At 30.9% G+C, this 19,066-nt stretch overlaps 1 protein-coding gene across 2 annotated transcripts in view; it reads left to right on the top strand.

Moving 5' to 3' along the window:
• The window catches only part of NdufA3 (NADH:ubiquinone oxidoreductase subunit A3), a 28,096-nt gene extending 9,362 nt beyond the window's left edge, over positions 1-18,734 (top strand). For both annotated transcript variants that reach the window (XM_085819832.1, XM_085819831.1), the window contains exons 2-4: positions 233-304; positions 15,156-15,236; positions 18,554-18,734. In XM_085819832.1, the coding sequence (XP_085675958.1) occupies positions 233-304; positions 15,156-15,236; positions 18,554-18,624 (224 nt within the window). In that variant the 3' untranslated portion in view covers positions 18,625-18,734. The remainder of the gene's footprint in view (positions 1-232; positions 305-15,155; positions 15,237-18,553) is intronic.
• Positions 18,735-19,066: the final 332 nt, after the last annotated feature.

Raw genomic sequence — 19,066 nt, 5'->3', positions numbered from 1 at the left:
TTGAACCTTGGTGTTGTTTGGGAGATCAGGTCAAATTAGTTTGTCTTTTACAGTAACTGGGAAAGTATCAATTCTGCCAGCGAAGTAGTTTTTATTAAAATGTTAAAATTTTTATTTATTTTTAAATATAATGGAAACTGCAGTATTTTAAATTTAGTAAGTGTGAGTTTCTTACCTCGTACTTCATACATGCATTTATTTATTTATTTATTTATTTGTTGTTGTTATTTAGTTGTATCCTTGGTAAAACGTGGATTCCATGAAGTACCACATCTTATGTTTGGAGGAGGAATTTTCTTGTTTAGTAAGTTCTAGTTCATTCTTGTTGTGTATATTTACTAATAAACTATTGCTTTCTTAATTGTAAACATGTATTTATTTATGTATAAAATTAGTGTGTATACGAGTCATAATTTATAGTTAAAATTGATTTTTTAAAATTACTTAAAACAATTTTAGAGGAAAATTAAGCCCTGAAAATTTAGAGGAAAATTAAGCCCTGAAAAAGAGGAAAATTTTCTTACTCATTATTTGTACTGGTTCAATGCCTCATTGGAACCAAAATATGAAAGCACATTTTTTACATGATACATTTAAAATTATTCTATGAGAGCAGCTTTCTTTTATTGTAAATGTTTGAATGGCAACAGCAGAGTTCCCAACTCACCCAAATTAGGTAAAAGACTCCCAATTTCCAACCATTCTACCAGTAACCCAATGTACAGCGCATTTCTCCAGACTTTCTCTTATTCTTAAAAGTTCTCTGAATTTTTACGTAGCTTTAGTTTAATACTTTGTTATTTGCACCAAAAAGAGTGATTTGGGGCGTCTGAAAGCACTTGGTTTTTCTCTGGCTTACGTATAAAAGTAAACTAAAGTCATTTCATCAGTGAGAAATTGTGACTGCCTTGTAAGTAAGAGCACATGTGTCCAAAAACGTCATGTTTTAGTTCTCTAGTGAGCAAAGAGTGTTACTGTGTGCCATCTGGCATATATCAGCCAATGAGCACAAAGTAAGATCTAGGTTGTTATTTCATTCCTCTTGTTGCTAAGCAGTGTGAGTGCATGTCCTTTTGAAGAAAAACTTTAAGAAATTACGATCTTTTCTTTTAGTTACGTCTGTGAAAAGAGTAAAATGCTCGTTCACTTTTCAAAAATCGTACACAGATGGCTTTCTTTCTATTATATCTTAAACGAAGTGTGATACATTTGCAGTGTGTACCGCTTGTCATTGCGATTTTTTGATTTTGCACTGTGGAAGGCCTGATGTTCTCAAACATGTGTGTGTACACAAAAATGCAAGGACAACATAAGTTCTATTAAAAAAAAAAAAGAAAGAAAGAAAGGAAAAATTTAATTTTTCTGCGACCAAAAATTTATTAATGCAGGTTACCTGTTCTCTGCCTTTTCACTGCAGCACAACCTGCTGTTGAAGGCATTGAACCATATTGCAGCTTCATTTAGGAAAATGTTGCCTGATAGCGAAATCACTAAGAAATACTTAAGTGAAAGGACTAAAATGGCTGCAATTGTGCAATTGTTAAAAGTATAAAAAATGACCTTCAGTTATTAATTGCATTAAAACAGTTCCATTCTGCCTCTCTACAGATGGAAGCTACAATGATTCAAAACTGTATCCGGTTTCGTTTCTTAATCCAGTCTCTTCAGAAACTGAGTGTAGTCTCCACTTTAGAGGGACATTCAGCAAGCTTTAATATAGCACAGCCAATTATTAAAACTTTAAAAGAATATGCAGTTCCTCTTGATAATTGCTTATCACTTGGATAATGCAGTAGTAATGGTAGGCTTGAAGACTGGTGTTGCAGGCATCTTAAAAAAGAAAATTTAGATTTGCAAATTATGATGTGAGTAAATTTAGTTTCAGGTGCGACTTTCTTTATCTGAGAAATAACCCAGTATGTGTTTCTGTTAAAGACCAAGCTCCATCACTGCATACGGCAATGCAGTTATTCCAAGTAATATCATTGTAAGACAAAATTGTCAATTACTTTGAAAATTTCATTTGTAGTTGCTCTATCATGATGAGATTCATAAAATGTATACACTTCAGAGATTCATTCATCTTCTTCTAAAGGCATGTAAACTAATAATTGAACAAAGTCAGTAGAGTAGCGAGCATAATTGGCGCCTGGGGCAAAATATCTTTTTGGTGTCCCTCCCCACCAAGAAAAACACGGTGATATGATGAAAATCTTGTTTGGAGACCATTTGGCGCCCCTCTGTGAGTGGCACCCAGGACATCATAAACCCCCTTGCCCCCTCTGGCTACGCCATTGAACAAAGTTCATTATATCAGTACTTTCATCAATTGCAATATTCATGGTGTTTTATTTTTTGAATTAGCATCTCTTTTATGGAATTTGCAATTTCATGAATTCTTTGATTTCATTTGTATCATTTGATCACAAAATATTATTACATTCATTGGCTGCATTTTCATTCAATAATCCTAAAACAATATCAAATAACGTGTGATGGTTGATTGTCTCTCACACTCATTCCCTCGTCGTGCAGCTTCATCCCATACGCGACAGACTGCTACCTGACTTTCTTTGTATCCTCAAGAATGAAAGAAGAAAGAAGCTCCTTCTCAAGAAAAGAAGCAAACAGCATTGCCAAGTATTACAACATATCTTAAAATTTGTTAAGCAGTTCCAGGAATTAATGGCACATGGTGAAAACGACAAAAATTGCTGAAAGAACACTCAAATCTTTGAACAGAACAAGAAAGACATATGCATAAATAATAATTATATGTACTATATGTAATATTTGCTCTGTTTGGTCTAGAGATACATTTAAAACTTCCTAAAAAGTTGTCAAGTTATACAAAATGTCAAGATGGCAGGAGTCGTGTTTTCAGGACTCTACTGTTTTATCAGAATTTATTTCATAAGTTAAAAACTAAAATTAATTTAACTATAAAACCAAACACATTTGACATTCACAAACAATCAGAAATCAGTTGCTTAAAGGAACTATAGAAAAGTGGAAATCAATAAGCAGCTAGCAAATAAATCAGCAACTTATTAAGAAGTGGCAATTAAAAGAGTCCCTATTAAATAAAATACAGTACAAAGTCAGAAATCCGCATGTCCATTATCCGGAATGATCTAAAATCCAGACCTCAAAACCAGCAACAATGTTTTTCTTGTAGGCTTTATGCATGCGCTTTTGATTCCCCCCTCCACGCATAATAAAACATCTGTAGAGTTCCAATTCTTAATTTCACTTTGACGCTAAATAAAAGACCCTGTTATTGAAGAAACAATCACTTTAGCATTAATATATACAATCAATAATTTGGCTCCATTGCTGCATATCTGCTTGGCACACATCTCAAACCAAAACATTCCACATAGATACATCTTGATCTAATGCCAACCTGGTGAATCATTATTATTATACTTTTCTTTCATCACCGCATGTTTATCAAAACATGATAACTTGAGTAATAACTCATGTAGCGATGCCTAAATAGTTTTTTTATGTTAGTAATTGAATTATAAAGGACTATGGCAACCTTTTATGTTGACATTATGCTTGGTGATGATTACAGATTTAAAATAAATGCACTAAAAAATGTTGACGAGGAAAAATTTAACAAAAATTACTTTCTCATATGCAAAAAATAGATTTTGTTGATGATACTCATAAACCCAAAGATTATATTTAGGACTATTTAAATTAAGAATAACTGATTTGTTATTCACATATAAACCCAGAACCAGCGCCAGGGCTCGTATGGCCACACCGAGTTGCAGAATTTAGGACCCACAGAGACTGCATCAGGTGGTAAGATATCTAGTGCCAGCCCTCAATAAGGCTCAAGTATATGTGGAAATTTATTTATTCAGAACTCTGATAAGCCTTAAAAGAAATAGACATAAGTATAATAAATAACTAAACTAATACAATTCAGGCTCTTACCCGAGATTTTCTCAGCGCGCGATAAAAGCAACATAAAATTTAATGGAACAACTTGTTAGTTGCTAAGTTCATGATGCATAGCCAAATATGTATAGTGAAGGATGGCTAAATTTAATAATGATAGCCCCTAATTTTAAAGGTTTTTGCATATCGAAAAGCAAAGATGAAATTTTCCAATTAACGGATTTTGTAAAGAAATGTGAAGCGATAATAAATGAAGTTAATATAAAAGAAATTTCTCATTATGATGACAATGCTTCTCAATCATCAATCAATAAACGAATGGAAAAATCTGTAATATAGTTCTAAATCCAGAAAATACCATTACCGATAGTGAAGAAAGTGACAGAGAAGTTACCGAAAACAAAAAAATTTCGAATAATAAGTTAGTCAGAATTCTCGAAACAGCAGTTACAGGACTTCAACAATGTAACTTGAGAAGAGATTATGTCTGTCTACAGAATTAAAGAGAAAGTATTAGCACAAAAAATTTTAACTAGAGCAGTTCTCTTTTGCTTTCGTTTAAAGTTTCGCTAGCGCTATGTTTAATAGTTTTGGGTTGTAGGCGTTTATTTAATTTTATTTTATGGTTTATAATTTCTAATTGTAGATATAATATTACTTTATTTTTTTTCGGATATTAAATTATTTTCCAAATGGATGACAGGGCTGACCATTTCTGAAGCACTGAAAGTGCTACACGAATTGCTTTCAGATAGTGAATCTGACATGGATCCCGGTACATGTGCAAAACATGCAATATTGGGTTGTGCTTTTTTCATAGGTGGTGTCACTTTCTTTAAAAAGTACCACCATGGAAAAAATAGACTAGAGTGTAAATATGAAATGTAAATATCATATACCCAAGTTACTTATTTTCTCATTCGTACGCATGTAATCATCATATAGCCAAAAAAGGGCTTTTTAGGGGGTGTAGAGTAGGAGGCCTCCTTGTGGCACACCCTGGGTATTGCTAAATCTGCTACGGTATTCAAAATCTAGTGTTTTTAATCATAGGCAAAATCTCTTACTCTTTTACGCGCTTCCCAGCAATACTCATTTCAGCACTCTTTTCAAAGCTCTATTCAATAAGTGTGTCCGCTTCAGGCACACACACTAAATAAATCAATAAGTGCTATCTTTACAAAATTTTATTCGTGTACTCCTCTAGACCTAATTAGACTGCCTAACTTTTTTTTTATCGAAATTCCAACTTTTAAAGGTAGCGTGCCGGAAAGGGTTAAGGGCAAAAGCAGAGAGTTATGTTGCTAAGCCTATTTCTGTTGTAAATTAATGATTATCCAAGAGTTATCCATATGTTGTAGTGTGTATGAAAGACAGTATTTATTTATCAGTAAAGAAATTTTATGAAATGAAATCAATGGCAGGTACACTATGAATCTGAAGACCCAAGATTTATAACACAGGAAGTTATAGAGCTTTTTAAAATGTTTTGCTATTGTATTCAATGTTGACTGTGCAGTTTATTCCAGAAATTTGTGTCTTTCATTTAACTTAGTATTATGCAAAATGTTTTACGTGTTTATGTAAAATTTTTGTTGCAAGCTTATGGCATTCAAACTGCATTGTATTGTATTTCTGGTTTTAGATCAGGGCTGTGGAGTCGTGTAGATTTTGGGGTAAAAAGAGTTGGAGCTGGAGTCGCTAAAAACAGGTTGACTCCAGTTTTTGTTGGAAAGTTTGAATTTGAAATGAAATTAAGGTGCATTGAAAAAAATTAATGATTATTTATTTTTATTTATGGACTATATACATTAAGAGTTATTTTCTATTTTATTGACATATTGATAAATAAATATAAGGGAGGAGGATGGATGTGATATTTGCCATTAGTGATTAAAGTGATTTATTTAGTTACAAATCTCAGTGGTGAATTTAGGTAAGCAGCAAGAACTCCCAAAATTGATGCCATTCTTAGGAAGTGAGCAGGAAAAAGAGCAATTATTGGTCAAGCAACATGATAAGGAAGTACATATTAGATGATAAAGAGGTTGTTAGAATTAAGAACTTTTTTAGAAGATGTAGATAACCCTAACGTTTCACTAACAAAAAGACTGTGGAATGATCTTGCAGAATTGGAAACTCTTCTTTCTACACCATATATAGCCACAAAAAAACTGCAATCTAAAGAACTGACAGAAGGCAAGAAATGAAAAATGTGATGTTTCTTCTTTCTGAAATGGAGGGCTTATTGCAGAAGGAATCATTTCTTCAATGAAGAAAAGAGAAACTAGTTTGCTAGACAAAAGATCTTGCTGGGTTCAATATATGTAGATATGAAACACCGAATTTTCTTAGATGATGAACAAATTAAAACTGCAAAGAAAGCCATATATGAACTTTTTTTAAGAATGAAATTATTCTCAGTACAATTGGAGTATTTAAATCAGTACAGTCAAACTGCAGACATTGCAATTGAGTCTCTATCATCTTCTTCCAGTGATGAATTAGATTTTGAGAAATATTTTTGGAATAATATTGAAAAGGCTAAGGCAAAGCGAATGAAAATAAAGAATGAAGAGCCTTTAGATATAAAAATGAAAAAATACAAACAAGATTTCTGCATGGCCTTTGAAGAAAAAGAGAAATATGATTGTGCTTGCAAGACACCTCTCTTAGAACTTATAAAAATCTATCCTGAAAAGTTAAAAGAAATAGCCTTAACAGTAACAGCTCTTCCTCCTACTCAATTTAGTGTGGAAAGACTCTTCTCATCTCTGAAGTCTATCAAACTGGATATATGGCCTTCCAACAAAGAAAGATTCCAACAATAAAGAAGATCTTCCCGAAGCTGTACTGTTTCTTAGAAATAACTAATGCTAGTTTTTCCTTTTCATAATAAATGTTAATTAATATAAATAATTTGCTATGCTATCAATTTTTTTCTGTAGCATCTATTATTTTTTTATATTAATAAAATAGGATGTAACCCATGTGTATGTGTTTACATATATATATGTAATAAGTTCAAACTCAGAAGCAATGACCAGGAGCAGAATTTGGATGACGTAGATGTTGATCCACTAGGAAATTGGAGGCGAATGCAGGTTAAATCTTCAGTTTTAATTTCAGCAACATGTTGTGGTTACATGCAAATCGGCACATTAAATGTGCCTGTTCCAAAAGGCTTACATTTTTTTATAAATGTGTAGCAAGAAAGCAGCAGCAGACATACAGCAGTGTGACCTGGCCAAAGTGTGGAAAGAAAGTGCATAATGTTCAGGATGAAATCTCAAGTCAGTCTGAGTTAGTTTTGGTTCTCAAAGCATGATTGGATAGTTAATATTGCTGTAAAATTATTATTGGCTGCTTGAGTTTTAGTTCAATATACATCACCAGAATTACGTAAGAGTCATATGACATAGATTTTTCTCGAAATGACGCAGTGCAAATAGATGTTACTATTTTTAGAATAGAGAAGGGAAATTAATTTACGCTGCTAATTTAATCTTTTACATATTCTTTTTCTTATATATCCCCCCTTCAAGAAGAAAAAGGCGTAGCGACAGAGAAGCCTTTTTAAAGAAAAAGCGTTAAAGCACTAGTAAATGAAAAAAAACATAAAACATGAAATTTTTATCCCGTAAAGTATAATTTATAAATATCAATTTTTTAAAATAAATTCTTAATTTTTAGAGTCATTGAATTTTTCAGTATTTCAGTCCAAAAGTCTTTTTGTTTGAGAGTTCGCATAATCATAATTCTTAGGGAAGTTTCTTCTTATGCAAAATAAACTTTTACATAATCATTACAGTCAAAAGTCTTTAATCCGGACTCGTCGGGACTTTGGTGATTCCGGATTATAGATCATCAATTTAAATCTGGTAAGATGGCATGCAGAAATTATAAAATTAAAAATATGAAACCGTAATTTTTGAAATAAAGAGCAATTATGATCTAAAGGGTATCAAAATTTAAAAAAAAAAGAGCTTAATATTTATTTGTTTACTTTATTAAACATTTCTTTCAACGCGCGCATGCGTAAAGAATACATTACGCATAGTCGAAATTAGAAAATTGCAACCAGAAAACTATTTGATGTGTATTCGTGATATTCATAATGACGAGGAATTTGATTTAAATCATATCAAATATGGAGTACATCGAGATGAAATACTACATTTAGTAAAGAATTATAAGCCGAATAGAATAAAAACATCTGCCCTGAAGATATGGATAGTGCTTACAGATCAACTTCCAGTTCATTGCATGCCACGACGTTTCCCCCACCCCCGCAGAGTAGCACGAAATTGATAAACAGATTTCGGAATGGTTTGAGAAATGAAGGATATGCCTTTATCCATTTTTTACAGCAATTCCACTCTTTGTTAAATGGACTTCAAAACATACTTTCGCTTTGTAGATCCTTTACATATTAGTAAATATATATCGGAAATTTTATTTGACATAATCGAAAGTTCAAGCTTACTTTTATAAAATTGCTCTAACAATCAGCAAAAAATAATAAGCCGGATCGAATTCGAAGATTAAGGAACAACGCAATCAGCAACATTAACTGAAATAGATAATTAGATAATTTTAGTTTAGCTTATACCGTCCGTTACACATTAAACGCGCATGTGTAAAAGTATTATGCGCATGTGTAAATGCATATGCGTAATGCATTTACGCATGCGCAGAGAGTTTGTAGCTTTGAAGTCCGGATTTTAGATCATTCTGGATTATGGACGTCTGGATTAACGACTTTTGACTGTACTTATAATTAAATGCAATGCACATAAACATTTATGATATAATTTCCATATTGATAAATTATATTTTATTACCATAAATATAATAGGAGTACTAGTTTCAAAAATTATGGTTTCACTGTTATTATCTTTCATTTACAATTCCTGATTTTACCAAATTGGAAGGCCTCGCAATACTTCTAAACAAATATATCCACCAATAGGGCTGTCCTCTTGAGCTAACCAGTGTATTGTCTGCACTAGTTGCTCAGGGTGCCTAGGCAGTTACTTGAAAAGGCCTCCGTTCCTTGCATAAGGTAACTGGCCTTTGAGAACTGCACTAATACTTTCCATAATAACAAAAAAAGTATAATATTATAAAAAAAAATTACACACACTGATAAAATGAGAGCCTCCAACATTATCTTACATGAAGAGAGTAAAGGGAACAACTGTACATAAGTAATTACAAGCCTCTGTTTAGGAACCAGTACTCCCTCAATATACTCTATACTTAATGCACAGTCACCCATAAATTTTAACATGCATTTACCATAATTTCATATTTCTTATCTGTACTAATTTCACTTAATTTTTATATCTACTTCACTTTTAGAATAATTATAAAATTCGTATTCAAAATTTTAAAAATATAAAAACTTATCTTAATAGCCTTCCCTAAAAATAATTAAAAATCTAAAAATTCATAACTTTACTAAATTATTAGAATTCAAATTTCTAATATCATTAAATTACATTTTTTCATATCACAGGGTTACATTTTTAATGTCCAATTTATTAAGAAAAAATATCAGCTCTCAACAAAGATTTAATTACGCAAAAGCAGAAGCAAAAATAATTTTCTGCCACCTGCTTCAAGTGTAAATTTAATCCTGTAACTGCAAAAGAACAACCTAATTTATTCGCATAAGAGCCATATTAAGATGCGTAATTCGATGACCTTGAAAGCACTGGAACGATTTAAAACGTCAGCACTCGGAAAACATTCGTGATTTTATTACAGTACAAAGTCTTTAATCCGGACTTGTTGGGGCTTCTGTGATTCCGGATTAGGGGTTTTTCTGGACCCCTAATCCGTTAATTTATCCGGAAGTTCATCAATTGAAATCTGGTAAGATGGCATGCAGAAATTATAAAATTAAAAATATGAAACCGTAATTTATGAAATAGAGAGCAATTATGATCTAAAGAGTATCAAAATTTACAAAAAAAAAAAAAAAAAAGCTTAATATTTATTTGTTTACTTTATTAAACATTTCTTTCAATGTAAGTTGTTTAAGTTTCTTCGTTTTTTGTGCTAATACTTTCTCTTTAATTCTATAAACAGACATAATTTCTTGTTCAGTTCCACTGTTCAAATCCTGTAATTGCTGTGTCGAGAATATCGACTAACTTGTCAATCAAAATTTTTTCGTTTTCAATAGCCTCTCTGTCATTTTCTTCACTATCGGAAGCGGTACATCGAAACATGCTTTCGCTTAGTAGATCCTTTGGCAGCTCCAGAATCAGAAACTCTTTTTGACATAATCGAAAGTTCAAGCTTACTTTTTATAAATTTGCTCTAACAGTCTGCAAAAAATAATAAGTCGGATCCAATTAGAAGATTAAGGAACAACACAATCTGCAACATTAACTGAAATAGATAATTAGCTAATTTTAGCCTAGCTTAACCGCCCGTTATACATTAAATGTGCATGCGTAAAGGTTGCACAGAAAATTTGTAGCTTTGAGATCTGGATTATAGATCATTCCAGATTATGGACGTCCGGATTAAAGACTTTGTACTGTATAAACAAACGCAGGATTCATTTTGGAAAGCTGGCTCTAGATTTCATTTTTAAGCACTCTTGGCAATTCTATGATGCAAATTTTTTTTTTCGCATTTTCATATCACTGTTCAATTACGACATTACCCTTATTAAATAACCGTATATGCTGGATTAAATTTTGAAGCATGGATTTTCACTTTAAATACACTTGTTTTGAATTCTGTGAAGAACAGGCACACTGATGATTTAAAACACTTTTTTTGTACCCTAAACATTTAAGAGATGGCTGTACACTTCGTTTTCACTGATGTTAGCACTTTTGGACTTGTAGGTAAGCAGGCACATTTTATTGAACTTGCAGATACTCGATTATGAATTTCCGTTACACATAGAAGTTTGAAGAGCTGGTTGGTTAATGCAGACACTGCTATGACGTTTCCATTGGAATTTTAACGCACAGAATATGTATTGTGTCAGACACGGTTGTAATAATTGTGATCTTGTGTGCAAAAATTTTTGGAAATCCTTCCCTGAAGTATCGAAATTATGATGTGAATGTTCCAGAAAAAGAACTTTCTACAGATTGGACTCAAATCTTCATAGGACTTTAAAAATTATTATCAAAATTTTATGTATTATAATTTTATTGTTCGAAATCTAATATTATACTTTGTATGTTTCAAAATAATATTTCTCATATTTTTGCTACTCTAATGCTTTTTCTCTCAAAAAGGCTTCTCTATCGCTTTGCCTTTTTCTTTTGAAAGGGGGGAATGTGTAAGATGAAAAATATGAAAGCAAACTTCTAAATTTAATTCATTATAACCTCTTATATTTTTTATTTCATTTGGAAACTTCATCTATCCGTTCTAAAAATAGCGCTTAAGTCTAAACTGCGTCATTCAAATTAATCATGTGATCTTACAAAACCCTTAATGCAGATGCCTCTTGACCAATCACCAAATTGCAAACCAAAACATTTCGTGTGCTTCCATTTTGCGTAACTACGCACTTCAGCTTTGCTCTCTACTCTCCTAAGATGTAATTTCGCTGGCTTGCTTTCTATCTTAACAATATCAAAAATGAAAATCTTCTGTGGAAAGGCATGACTGGAGTGCCAAGTGATTGTGGCCACAAATATCAATTGCAAATAAAAATGGAATTAAAACTGCTGCGATTGCCTAGTTCTTTAGATACTATGCAATCAAAATTCTTCTTCAATATGGATCTAAGCATGCATCAACACTGCTCTGGCTTTCCCTTGTGCTTTTATTATTACATATATATATATGGGAAGTCGGAGTCAGTCATTTTCTCTACCGTCTCCACAGCCCTGGTTTTAGGTGGATATTAAACAGCAGGTCATAAAAAATAAATTATTTTAATAGAACAAAATATATACATAGGTTTAGAATAAAATTAATCTCAGTGGTGAACAGATCGTAAAATGCAAATTTCTAAACAGAAGGGAAAAGGCCTGGTAACTGTCCCAAGATGGTTATTAGAATGCATGCATTAAAGAGAAAATCAGAACATGCTATCAACATTTATGCTCCCTGCTGAAGAAATGGGGAGGAGTGATTAAAATCCCACATATTGGAATTTGAAAGTTGGTAAGCTAAGGGCAATTACAGGTATTTGGAAATTTAAGAAGCCTTCACTGGTAAATCATATATTTTTCTATACTTTGTTGCACTTTTTAAAGCTTTGACTATCAAAAGGCTTTTAACCATTCAGCCAATGTTCCTTTAACTCATTTTCTTCTCCATGAAAATTATGCGATGCAAATTGTCAACAACTATTCTATATTTTTATTATTAGATGGGTTTGGGTTATTTGTGGTTTTTTAATAAACTTAGCTTACTCGTTGAACTGGTTGGTGGTTCCCAAAACTGTTTGTACACATTAAGAATTTTTAGAAAAAGTCCAGAATTAAATTTGAATATATAGCCCAATTATTTTTCATATCATCTCCATGTGATTTTGAATAAAATAAAATACTAGTGATTACTAGTGATTTATTTTCTTTTCAAAAAATTGAAAAAGTAAGGAGGCACAGATAAAACGCGGCACAAAAGTGATCGTACTCCAAAATATTTTTGTAAAATTTCTGACAAATTTTTTATTTTTGCATTTTGCCGAAGTTTAAAAGCTTGTTTAGCTTTTCTCTTTGCTTCATTATATATTACTTAATATTTAAAAAATGGCTAAGAAACAACGATTTAAAAATTGATTCTTTTTCATTGTAAGGGTGGAAAATTTATCCGAGATATCATTAATTAGTAAATTTATTCCCTTCTATTATGCAGTATGTGACAAAGTGTTTTAAGAAAGAAAATCATATAAAAAAGAAAGTACATCCGGCAAAGTTAACTCAACGTGATCAGAGATTTATGGTTAGAAAATTTGTGAAAACTCCACGTTTGACTGCTGTAAAGATTTCTACAAAATTTACTGAAAAAATTTCTACCTCAGTTTCAGCTGAAACTGTTTGACGAATACTCAGGTCAGCTTAATTGCATGGGCGCTCTGTTCGAAGAAAATTTTTGTAAGTGCAAAAAATAGAAAGGCTTTCCTTCGCAAAATCAATAGTAAATAAGCCCAAAGTGTATTCGAATCATATCTTATTTGCAGATGAGAGGAAATTTAACATTTTTGGTTGCAATGGATGAATTGTATGGAGAAGAAAAGAGGTGTCCTTCTGTGGGAGTGCACGTTGTCATCAGGATTAGGTAATTTAGTATTCATTAATGCTATAATGAACCATGCTCTTTATTTAAATAGTTTAAAAGATAATTTAAAATCATCCAACCAAAATTTGGGTGTTGGAAACAATTTTATTTTTTATCAGATTCTAAGGCTCTCAACATCTATGTCTAATAATTGTCCACAAGTTCTGAAAACACCACTTCAGTCATCAGATTTAAACCCAATAGGACACATTTGGACAGAATTGGAGGTTAGAAAATGAAGATACAACTTAAAAATTAAAACTGAACTAAACACAGTAATGATGGAAGAATATTGATGCAGATATTGCCAAAAAAGAATAAGAAGGAGAAAGAAAGAAACTGGTTGTAAAGATCGTGACTTAAAGAGAACGTGAAATATAAATAATAGGACAAGAAATTGCATTTTACGGTGTGGCAACAAGAAGAAGATTCGGAAGATTTTTATATATTTTGTTTAGAGAGTTTAAGATTTTAATACAATAACAGTTGTAAGAGTTTTAACTGTAGTAGTTAAGAGTTTAAAATTTTGATAGTTAAGAGCTTCAGCATTTATTTTTTTGGTTCTGTTTTAAAATTCAAATAAAAGTATTTTGTTCATACTGAAAATTTAGCTTTGTTCTTCCTACAAGGTTCAATATCCATTATATTGAAATAAGGAAAGGATTTTTACTCTGGTGAATGGTATGGCTTAGAAGTTTGAAAGCTGTCATAAATGCAGGATACACTACAAAATACTATAATATTTACTAATATGATCAGATTTCTTTAAAGTGTATGAAGACTTTTGGGAGGTAATTTTCTGTTACGTTTTGTTTATTGATTTACCTAAAAAAGTTTTTACTATGTTCCTAAAATAATTAGTGGTGTTTTGCTAAGCAAAGTTCATAGATATTATTAAAAAATTCTTATTCTCAAATATTAATTTTTATTGATGAATAAAGCAGTATTTCACTGAAACACTTTTGAGAGCCCTTATATGTTTAAAGTATGTAATGAAATACAAATTAATTTAAGGCATTCATGTAAACTGGATGCTTTCCTGTTTTCGAGCAGACAAAACTATGATAATCACCAAAATTGTTCTAGTTGCAGCCTCTTTTTTTTTTTTTTTTTTTTTAACTTAAAAGCATTCTTTGAAACATATAAAATTTTGTTTTGGTCGAGTTTTGTAAAATAACAGAACAAAAGACTCCAATTTTTCCATCTTACCTAGCAGAATTCATGGTACTAATGTATTAATACAACCACCTTAGAATAAGTTGCCAAATTTTCAGAATGTGCCAGCTCGCAACCATATGTAATTCTTCTAAGTTTTAGTAAATAATGTTTAGTAAATTTTCATATACTTTTTTTTTTTTTTTTTTTTTTTTTTTTTTTTGGTATTACAAAGATTTTCTTAAGAAAATTATGATATTTTTAATCTTAAAATCAATTTTAAAATAGGCATTTTTAGGATTTGAGTGTAATTGGAAAAAAAAATGTGGTAAAATTTCTGCAAAAATGCAGAATTTTGCCACAAAATTTATTGAAAATTGCTTTGAATCCAATCTGTAAGCACTGACCATGGAATTTCCATTGAAACAAAGGAAACAATAATTTATTCATGATTTTTCAGGATGAATACTTAATTAAAAGATAAAATGTGTATGTGTGAAATAAATAATTGACGCAATTATAAATCATTATTCTATTTCTTAAGTAAAAGAAATTGCTAAATTAGTCCACAGTGGTTACACTTATATGTAAATACTGAATTCATATGGTAACAGAAGCAAGCAGTGAAGGATGAGAAAATCATCAATGAAGTGGAAGTGTTCAAAACATGGTGTTTTGAAGGCCTTGAAATGTATTTTACTCAAAGTGCTGTTAAAATAACTTTAGTGATTATCATATTACTGTCTGCCCAATTATAAATACATATCTGAAGTATATACATTTATATTCTAATAAAACTTGTTATTTTATTAAAGGTACTGCTTTTCTGATTCTACATGTTAGAAGATATAACAAATATGATAGGCGTAAAAGGCAATGGAAAAGAAGATACGTAGGTAAGATTAGAGTGTGTTTTCATCAAAGAAAGTTCATCAGTTTAATTCGATGGAATGTATAATATATTGCTTAAAATTGAAAGATTTCTCTGCTTTAATTGTGATAAAGCACATAAGAATTATCTAGCTATTCAAAACATATAAACATATGATGCTGAGTGACTCAACATAGGTGTTAAAATTTATAATAAATTAATATTTATATTCTCAAGAATCGTAGCATAAGAATTTTTTTAAAAAAAAATAGGTAAGTAACAAGACAGAAGAGAGCTATGTTAGATAATTTTGAATAGTTCTTAAAATTATCTTATTTAAATTATTTATAAAAATCTTAATGGCTGTATATATTCTCAGTAAATAATTCTTTCAGTAGCTAAACAAACAAATAAAATAAAAAATTGCAGTTTGAAAATTTCAGATTTCTGTCTGGCACATTGAAAAAGTCTGTATTAAAATTTTAAGAGTTAAATATTAAAAAAAGAAAAGAAAATTATATAAAATTTAAGATTAAAAAGAAATTACAATCTGATCATGGTATACAGAAGAATTTGCTTTTCCAAAAATAAAAGATACATAGTATAAAATGAGCTGTTCAAGGCAATAAAACTAAATGGTAGAAAAGATATTTCAATAAAGAGTTATTTTTTTTCTGTTTATCTGACATAGTTATTAAAGAGATCTCCATGAACTCATAGCAACAATATACATCTATACAGATATAAAAAATAGGTAAATAAAAATTCTAACTTTAATTTGATCTAGTCCCCTGGTTCTTCATTTAAATTTGATGATTTCCCTTTTCTGTCCTAAAAATAGTGACTGCTTGACCTTTCCCAGGTTTTCCAGGCGCAAGCATCCCATTAACAACCGGGAAAATAATGTACCTCACAGTTAATGTAGATTTTTTTTCTTTTTAATATGAAAATGTTTACTTTTAGAAAATTGTGGAACTGTGGAGTTATACAAAATAAAAAATTCAAAGTAAGATAAAATTAGATGATAATTTTATAGTAATTTGTAACCATAATTTAAATAGATATTATAATATTATAATGTTAAAAAATAAAGTATAAATGTGAAAATTATAATGCTGTAATTTTTTTATTTGTTATAATATATCAAGATTAATAATGGGTATGTAAAAGTTTTTTATTTGTGGTATTCTGTGACATAAGTTTGAAAGGTTGTTCCAGGAGAGTTATACAGATAATTTGTACTGTGCAAAAACAAGAACTTTTTTATATTAGACTGAAATTTCAATGGAACTGTGAAAGTTGTAGTTATTTTCAAAATAATAATAATGCACAAAATTGTGATTCTACATATTATTTAAAAATTATTGATTAGATCAGAATTTCATGACTTATATTTATTTCCTATATTATATTTCTCTTGAGTTTTTGCTATTCTAACACCTTTCTTTCTAAAATAAAAAAGGGGAAGGGCTTTTATGTTATTAAGTCTTTTTCCCTTAGAAGGTTGGGAGGGGGGATAAAAATACATAAATCAAAATTCAAACTTTAATTTCCAATATTCCCTTGACTCTCCATTTAAATTTGGTTATTTTCCCTTTTTGGCCTGAAAATTAGTAACTGCTTATAATAAACCTTTCTAACCTTTTAACACATGTACTTACTTAATGCATCAGCCAGAATTACGGTTTCAAATTTCAAAACCAGAACCTTAAAATTAATTAATTGTTTAATTGAAGTTAAATCATTCTCAACCACACCACTGTCTTGAACACACTACATTCGCTCCCCATCTCACTTTCTTACTTATGTTCTGCCAATATTTTTACTGTCTTCTGTTGCATTTTTTTCCTTCAGATTACAAAAATTCAATGAAGAACAGGCATCCTTAGTGTCAGTTTGGCAGTGATACATAAAAAATGTGTGTCTATAGTAAAAGCAATATTTTCTCAGAAAATAAAAACATTGTTTTACTAGCCATGATTGCATATTCTACATGTTTTCAACATCCATGTTATTTTATGTATATAAATACTGATATATTACACATATTTAAAGGTTTGAGTTAAGATGTTGAAATCCTTCCTTTTACCGTTAGACCTGAAAATAAATTACCATAGCCTCTGAGTGTCTGAATTTTTCTAGGTATCTTTGCTTCCAGAAGTTCTATATACAGTAGAACTCCAATTATCTGAATCAATTGGGACTGGACCCCATTCGAATAATCAAAAATTCAGATAACTGGATTTTTTTCCAAAGAAAGGGTCTACATAAGCTTTAATTAACTACTGCATGTAATGTATGTTGAAAATGGGAGAAAAAAACTATTTTAAAAGAAGAAGACCTTTTAATTAATTAAAATGAAAAGGCAGGACTTTTACATACATGTTGTATAGTGTACCGTACAGTACTTACAAGTGATGGAAGTCATTGCTAGCTGAACATCTCAATCAAAGTAAGCTATTTGACTGTTTTCATCCATTTTCGGGCAGCCAAGTCACACATCCTCTTGAGACCATGAGAAGTTGCATGTGGTCACATTTGGAATGGTGTTCCATCCCTTTCAACACAGTTTCAAAGCTGACAAATGCTTCATTAGCTGATGGTCCCATCTCTGTTTCAACTTCGATATTAAGGTCATCTTCTTCCTCGACACTTTCTTCTCTTATACTTCATCATCATTTAGAATTTGAAACCCAGGGTCTGACGAATCACACACCATCCATTCTGCTGTCTCCTCAGCACTAACTTCTGACTATCCAGGAATTTTCAAAAGAATGGTTCTTAATTCAAGTGACACATCATCCTCATCTTCTCCTGTCTCTTCCCTTTCTGTTTCTTGAGCATCTTTTTCCTTCTCTTCTTCAGTTGATTCTGAAAAATTGTGAAATTATGAAAACGATTCGGATAATTGGAGTTGTACTGTACTTAAATTCCGTGATCCTTTTTTTTCTTCTTTTCCTTCTGACTAGGCAACATAAATGTAAAATCTTTTTCCATCTTGAAGCAAAAAATTTTGATCGGAAGTCTACTTTTCAAAGGGTACATTTTTAGGAAAACTTGCCTGTAGTGTTGCACATTTGCCAGTATGTGTATGGGTTTATGATCTTGCTTCTTGCCTTTATATATTAGATGATATATATATATATATTATATTATTTGGTTAGAGTGTATATATAAATATTATATCTGAAAGTGCATGTGTTTAAATTGAAATATGTTTCTATATATGGAATAAAATGATATTTTATAATATGTCTTACATGTTTTATGTATAGTATACTTGTGTAAAGATTATGTATCTATCCTTTTTGGAAATGTTTTCCTCTTTGTTTTATTTTATAGTTGTAAGAGAAGAAGATTTTGATCCTAAACAGCAAGTTCATCCAATAGATAAAAAATATCCAATATTTTGAGCTGAAAAGAAAAAGACATTTGTTAATTTCTGTAGTATATGACCTGGAAGGCACTTCATAAATTTATATGTTATACTATAAAAGTATAATAAAGTGGACTTTTAATAGGTCTTGAAATTATAAAATCTTTATTTAGCATTCAATAAAATTATTACGTTTTGTTCTTTATTCAGAATGTAATACATATATATAAAACATATGTTGCTTTAAATTTAAGAGCAAAGCACATGAGGACTATCTGTGTAAGTGGAGGGGTAATTTTTAAGGGTTTGGTTTATGAGATTTTTGGCAAAGCCTTGAGTGTTATCTGCCTAAAGGGGGCGATGCCTTTGTAGAGGACTTCCTAAGGGAAAGTGGCTTGTATACACGTTACACATAGGAAAAATGCCCATGCAGCCAACCTATTTGCAGGATTTGAACCTCGGACCGAACCAATGAACAG

The sequence above is a fragment of the Stegodyphus dumicola genome, chromosome 7 (assembly GCF_044657685.1).
Source record: "Stegodyphus dumicola isolate Sdum_Otavi_A_Nest chromosome 7, ASM4465768v1".
NCBI classification, from domain to species: Eukaryota; Metazoa; Arthropoda; class Arachnida; order Araneae; family Eresidae; genus Stegodyphus; species Stegodyphus dumicola.
The sequence above is the reverse complement of the archived record's forward strand: the minus strand, read 5'-3'. Positions and strand labels throughout refer to the sequence as shown.